At 36.4% G+C, this 7,400-nt stretch overlaps 1 protein-coding gene across 1 annotated transcript; it reads left to right on the top strand.

The window, feature by feature from the left end:
- Positions 1 to 404: 404 nt before the first annotated feature.
- LOC145090139 (uncharacterized) lies at positions 405 to 1,541 on the top strand. The gene is made up of 2 exons (XM_079028474.1): positions 405 to 918; positions 1,009 to 1,541. Exons 1-2 carry the CDS (start codon positions 405 to 407, stop codon positions 1,539 to 1,541), a joined length of 1,047 nt encoding a protein of 348 aa, XP_078884600.1.
- The last annotated feature ends 5,859 nt before the right edge of the window (positions 1,542 to 7,400 follow it).

Below are 7,400 nucleotides of genomic sequence, written 5' to 3'. Positions count from 1 at the left end.
CAAAGCAAAATCCACCAAATCTTTTGATGAGACCCCAACATCCACAATACCAATCCCAAAAACCTCCATATCCACAAAATTCTTATAACCCTCCAAATTACCAACAACCTCCACAACAAGGTCAATCAAGTGGTACCCATCAAATGAGCCTTCAAGAACTTGTCACTTCTCTTGCTCAAATCCAAACCCAATTTCAATAAGAAACCAAGAATACTTTCTCCAACATTCAAGCACAAATTGGAGACTTAGCAACCACTCTCAACAAGATAGAACAAAGGGGTAAACTTCCATCACAAACCGAGAAGAACCCCAATGTGAGTGCCATCACCTTGTGAAGTGGGAAAACACTTGGAGAGAGTCAACCTAAAAGACTTTCAAGAGAAGACGAAGATGAAGTGATCATTATGGAACCTCCAAAAGTTTTAGTTCCTCCAAAGGAACCGGTTGTGCCAAATGTTGATCAACCCGATCCTTCCAACAAACCCATCAAACCATTGGTCATACCACCACCTTTTCCATCCCGGTTGGCTTCCTCAAAGAAACAAGAAAAAGAGAAAGAGTTTCTTGAGACTTTCCGCAAGGTTCAACTCAACATTTCACTATTGGATGCCATTAAGCAAATTCCAAGTTATGCAAAATTTCTCAACGATTTAAGCACCAAGAAGAGAAAATTCAAGGAAAATGAAAAGATTCAAGTCAATGCAAATGTGTCTGCGGTTATCCAAAAGAATTTACCTCCCAAATGCAAGGATCCGAGAATATTTGTTATTCCTTGTACCATTGGTGATTTGCATGTCGAAAGTGCTATGTTAGATCTTGGAGCCTCGATCAATGTGATGCCATATTCGGTTTTTCAATCTCTCAATGTTGGACCTTTGGAAGAAACGAGAGTCATCATTCAATTAGCAGACAAGTCAAGTGTGTCTCCAAGAGGAGTGTTGGAGGATGTGTTAGTACAAGTTAATCAACTTGTTTTTCTGGCGGATTTTTATGTCATTGATCTTGAAGAGAAGACTCCTTCCAAATCATCTATGATCCTCCTTGGAAGACCTTTCATGCATACCGCTCACACAATCATTGATGTCCATAAAGGAAAGATAACTATGGAATTTGATGGAGAAACCATTCACTTCAACACCTTTGAAGGAATGAGGTACCCTAGCAACATTTCTCCATTGTATCGGGTTGATGTGATTGAGCCAATAAACAGGATAAGCCCTAATGTATGCACAGACAAGATAATCATGGAAGATGATTATAATCCTAAGAGGGAACCTCAAAGAAGATTGGATCCTCCAATGATGGAAGTGGTCAAGAAGAAGATAATTAAAAGGTTCAAAAGGTGCAAAGAGAAGAAAAAGGCATTTCATGACAAGCACATAACCCAAAAACACTTTATTCCGGGGCAAACAGTTCTTCTTTATCATTCGCGGTTAAAGTTATTCCAGGGAAAATTACGATCTCGATGGCATGGACCTTTCATTGTTATAAAAGTGTTTGATCCTAGTGTGGTTGAAATCAAGAGTTTGGAAACAAACTAAATCTTCAAAGTGAATGGGCACTATTTGAAAGTATTTTATGAAGGCTTTGACATGGGAGAATTCAACAACATAACATTGGAAACACCGATTTACAAAGATTGACGGAAGCGGGGCTATGTCTTGGCAAAGACGTTAAATAAATGCATTGTGAATAAATAATCTCCGCTTGAAGTTTTGGGTGTTTCTAAACTTGAAGTTGGCCTAAAAATAAGCATATAGAAGTCTTCTAGTGATTTTGGTGAAGTTTGAAAAATTCCAAAAATTTGACTGTTGCGCGGGTGCCCGCGCAGACTTTGCGCGACCGATCCCAACCGCCCAGGTCCCGAGTTCCAAATTACACCAACATGGGGTGCTCTCTGATTGCTGCGAGCGGGTGCCCGCGCAGCCGTTGCGCGACCGATCCCCAGCCGCGCAGATTCCAAGTTCCAAATTACCCCAACATGGGATGTATTCTGACATGTGCGCGTGCCTGCCCCCCACCCGCATAAAGTTTGCGAGGGTACCCGCGCAAATATGTCATTTCATAAGAAAATTTCGAGTCATTTTATATGCGTCCTTTGCGCGACCAAGCTTTCATCCATGTGTATTTAGGCGGCCAAGAACTCTATCCAAGCATCATTATGCGACCCATGTGTTGCTTCCATACCATCCTCGCGGGCCTCCTCCACCTTGATCCCGGTATGATCCTTCCTTACTCTCATCCTAAGCATTGAGGACAATGATTAATTTTAAGCTTGGGGTGAGGTAATCTAATCTTTTATTTTTATTGCATTTAGGTTGTATATAGTTGCATTTAGAGTTAGTCATTTAGGTCACTCATAAAAATTGCATAAAAAAATTCAAAAATATTGCATATTTTCTTTCTTTCTTTTCTAATTTTCATACTTTTTAGATGCATTCTAGTTTAAATTCATGCATTTTTGTTCTCTCTTGTCTTCTCATCCCTACAAGTACCATAGCACCGAGTCATAAGTATTGAATCATAGATTGGTCTCAGGTCTTGATATGGAATTCCTTGTATTTGATGAATGGGACACGTTTTGGGCCTCACAGACCACTTTGAGACCGCTTGTGTGGGGGTCAGATGCAGGTAGCTTGATTGGGTCTAGGTGCGGAGGGATGTGGTTGGTCATACCAATGTGTGCGAGCAAAGACTAGCCCGGTAAGGTATTTTGAAGACATTAAAGACATTGAAGACTCGCATCTTGGTTTTGGGGGGAGTACCCCTTAGTACTCCCGAGTCTCGTCCGAGCCTTGCTTAGTTAGATTCTTACCGCCTTTATAGGATAGGTTATCATTTTTCTAGGGGTCTAGAGTAGATAGTTAGATAGATTTTGTTTATCACACCTTGCATTGAGGTGCTTGATGAACTTTGAAGTGGGTCCCCCAATTCACATCTTTTGGGACCAAGTCTTTTCGGTAACACCCATTTTTGAGTCATTCCCCACCCTTTTTAGTTGATCTTGGCACATTTTCAATGATCATTAGGTGTTCATATTAGCCTCTATCTACCACTCAATTTTCACTATTGGAGTCCTATGTTACTTGGTGAAATTCCTTAGACCTTCAAAGAAGAAAGACAAGAAATTTTTTTTTGGAAAAAGTGAAGACAATAAGATACGATAAAAGATGATTCAAGAAAATCAACAAAAACAAAGAAGAAAAATAAAGAAAAAGAGTAAAACAAAAAGAAGAACAAGACTCCAAGTTCAAGACTTGTAGAGGTTAAATTGTAAAAGTTGAATTGTGTGTTTGTTTAGTTTCGCATTTTTAGTTATTTTACTAAGTCAGTTTTATGCAAAGTGTATTGTAACAGACTTAGTATATTTTTTGTACACTCAGGTTCCCTATAAATAGGGACTGAGGATAGAAGTAGAGGATAACTTTGGAACTCAAATATCCTTTCTGCTTAGTCTTGTAATCAATCTTTATCAATATAAGATCTGATTAATATTTACTCTTCGTGTTCTTACTTTTCAATCACTCAAATCATTATTGCTTTCATAATCTCGATAACAATTCTCTTCAATTGGTATCAGAGCAGGATTCAAACTGCATTGATCTGATTTTCGTGTTAGAATCATTTGCTTTTTGAGTAGCAACTTTACTCAAAATTTTCCGCGCATTTTGGTTTTGAAAATCAAATTTGATCTCCAGATTTGAATTAATTCTGTCTTTGAATTGTTTAGTCGAGTGATCGATTAGCGATTTGTGATCAATTCTCAAATTCATCAAGTTTTTCAAGCTTTCTGAAAATTTCTGTGTTCATCAATGGCGAACTTCAACATGAATACAATGACTTCCTTCTCTCACTTGCTTGGTTCCTCAACCAAAATTCTGATGTTAATTCCTGAATATTATGATTAGTGGGCTGATAGAATGGAGGATTACTTAAATGGAATTTATGAAGAACTTTGGAATTGTATCGATGGAACAGTGCAAGCTCCTGCTAATGTTCAACCAATTGGACTATCTACTACATCTGTTGAAGTTGCTGAACAACAAAAACATTTGAAGAATAATGAAAAGAGGTGCATGAGGGAACTAAGAGGTGCTCTACCTCCTGTGGTTTACAATTACATCTGTAGCTGTAAAACAACCAAGGAGATCTGGAACACTCTAAAAGAACAGTATCAAGGTAGCGAAAAGACGAAGATCAACTCTATGAAGCAATGTCTAGTTGAACTGAAGGAATTCAAACAAAAGGATGCTGAAACTCTTGAAAATTACTATGATCGTCTAAATGAGCTTGTGTTTCGCTGCAATAGGTATGGAATCACTAGGTCTCTCATAGAGTTCAATTTAACTTTCATCATGGGTCTTCACAAGGAATGGCGAAGCGTAAGTATGATGATTAAGAATCAACAGAGTTTTGATACAACTCACTTGAGTGATCTTTACAATCAGCTGAAAACACATGAAAGTGAGGTTTCAGAAATGTATGAAGAATCAAAACAGAGTATTGGAGGTCCTTTGGCTCTTGCTTCAAAGGTATCAGAAGTTGATGTTAATGAAAAAGATGGTTCAGATAATGAAGGATTTTTGATGAACTCTGATGATGAAGCTGTGGCATTCTACTCAAATAATAGAGTTAAGAAATTTTTCAAAAAGCCTTTTAATCCAAAAGGAAAGGCTAGTGATGCGAAGAGTGGAGTTACAAAAACTGGAGGAGAGGAGAGGAAGAAAATGGAGAAAGATGATGAGAAACAAAAGGATGCGAAAGAAGTGAAGAAGCTGAAAGGTGACTCAGGAATTTACTGTCACTACTACAATGGTGCGAATCACTTCGCAGCCGATTGCATGTTGCGAAAGAAAGAAGAGAAGAAGGAAAAAGTTAAAGACGAAGCATACTATTCGGAACAGATTGAAGAGTTGCGCGCTAAGACAAAAGGAGTGTCTCTAGTTGCGAAGGGTGAATCTGATGATGAAGAGAGTGGAACGTATCAAATCTGGTCTTCAGGATCTGTTGACGAAGAAATGAGGCATCCTACACATGGAGATATGTTTGCAAGTTTTGAAGATTGTGAAGAGGATATTTCAGGGAGATGCTTCGTATCCAAATCCACGGACAAATCACCCATGAACACCAAGGTACGTGCTATACTTGAATCTTTTAATATTCCTTTATCTGCTTATGATGCTGAAATCAATTCATTTGATGATACTGTGGCTTATTTTGATTCTGTTATTGTGTCTGCTAGTACTGAAGCTCAAAATTTAAATATGCAACTAGGTGAGACACGAAGAGAATTAGAAATAAAAAGGAGCAGAGTAGAAAAACTTGAAATGCAGATCAAAAATGTAAATTGTGATAGGAATAATCTTACAAATGATGTTAGGTTGTTGCTAGCACAAAGGAACATATACTGTAATTCTGCCAAACGATTGTATGCAAAATTAACTGCTTTACATCATTCTTCTGACATTAGCAAAGAACAACATAGGAAACTTTTACCTTTTCTTGAATATGAACGTGAAAAAGTTGATGTTGTTTCTTATGATTGCGAAAGTACAATTGCTCAATTTGACAAAATACCTGAGGATAGATATGCATATGGTATTGTAAAAATTTATGAATTTCTAAATGCTGATGAGTTGGTTAACATTGTCAATGAAAGTTTGACAAAGAGTGAACAAGTGAAAATCTTAAAGAAAACCGAAACTTCAACTCTTGATTCTCAATTCTATTATGCTGATGTCAATGACAATTCAGACAATATGAGTGAGATCAGTGAAATCGAAGAGGAAGAAGAGGTTGATTGTTCTAAATTGTCAATCATTAATATCACATCTAAGATCAAAGGTAAAGAAATTATAGTTGATTCGATAGTAGAGGATGAAACTAAAAAAACCCTCTACTTCGCAACATTGTAATTTTGATAATGTGGAAGTTGAAAGCTGGAAATCTGATGACACTGATGAAAACAAAGAAGATGTGAAATATTCACATGAAATACCTCCACGAGTTGTGGTTGATCAAGTGTTTGAAAATACAAAAGAATTTGACAAAAATTTAAATGGCAAAGGCGCACATTATTTGGAAACCAACACTGTGGTATATCCAAATTTTGTATGCACTGATAAAACCATTTTTCCAAATCAAGTTTTTGTCTCTACTGGGAATGCTGAGAAAATTCATCCTGAATTCAACAAAATGATTGCAAAAGATAATCAAAGGTCAACTACTGAAGGTTTTTTCGCAAATCAAAACACAGAAGAAAACAATTTAACTCAAAATCCTTATGTGTTTCAAAAACAAAAATCATCACAAAAATGGGTGGTTAAAGGTGAAAAAGCAAACAAAGTTTTTGAAAAAGTTGAAAAACCAAAGGCTGAAGTAAAATTAAATTCTCATAAATTCAAATTGATGGTTGGAAATTATTCAACAGAAAATAATGTTTCAAAGAGAAAAGCAAGAAAATCAATCTTTTGGCAAGTTGTGTCTAATGATAAACCAAAAGTTGAAAAAGAACAAATTTCAAAAACAACATCATCAAAATATCAAAGCAAAAATAAACAAACAGATACAAGTTTTCACAAACCAATAAATTCTGTTGACAAAATTCCATGTGTTCGCAAATATGACAACAATCGAAAATTTGAGACTTCGCAAACATTTGTAAATAATCAAAAGTTTCAAAATGTTGGCAAATTCACGAATACTTCATCAACTTTGAAAAATTCAACTCAAGCAAAAGTGAAATTTTCACCAAAACAACCAAATTTTCCAAATCCTTCAGTCTCAAAACCGACCAAATTTTCGTATACAAAAGGAAAATCTGATGTAAGTACGATCAATCGTTGGCTTGAAAGGAAAGGAAGACAATATCAAAGTGGGAAGTTTTCAGAGCAACAAATAAAAAATGCATTTGATAAGTTCGCAAATAACTCTTCCACCGGTAGTGCATCATCTTATAATTTGCAAGTTCCAGTACAAAAATGGAAACCAGTTATCAAAGTTGCGAATATTGTGAAAGATGAGATGAAACTCAATGAAAATCCAAAACTGTTGAACAATTATATTTCAATATCTCGATCTGATGATGTTGATATAATTGATAGTGTCACAGACAAAGTGAAAACATGGTTTTTAAATTCAAAGCATTTGTTCAAAAACACTAATGGAGGACCCAATAAGTCTTGGGTTCATAAATTTTTCCAATAAATGCAGGTGATATGTGACGAGCAATATGATGCGAAATGGTATATTGATAGTGGTTGCTCTCGTCACATGACTGGAAGGAAGGAAAACTTGCAAGATTATCAAAGCTTGGAAAATGCAGGAGTAGTCAAATTTCGAAATAATCACAAGTGTCAAGTGAAAGGTTATAGGAAAGTCACAAATGGACAATTCACTGT

The sequence above is a fragment of the Lactuca serriola genome, chromosome 2 (genome assembly GCF_051521515.1).
Source record: "Lactuca serriola cultivar US96UC23 chromosome 2, Lser_US96UC23_V15, whole genome shotgun sequence".
Taxonomy (NCBI): domain Eukaryota; kingdom Viridiplantae; phylum Streptophyta; class Magnoliopsida; order Asterales; family Asteraceae; genus Lactuca; species Lactuca serriola.
Note: the sequence above shows the minus strand (reverse complement) of the source record. Positions and strands in the feature narration are given on the sequence as shown.

What these genes read in the sequence shown, in the direction of transcription:
- LOC145090139 (XM_079028474.1), top strand. Translation starts at nt 405, where the DNA reads ATGGAACCTCCAAAAGTTTTAGTTCCTCCAAAGGAACCGGTTGTGCCA. An exon ending in TCAATTAGCAGACAAGTCAA is followed by an intron (nt 919 to 1,008) that starts GTGTGTCTCCAA and finishes TTGATCTTGAAG; the next exon opens with AGAAGACTCCTTCCAAATCA.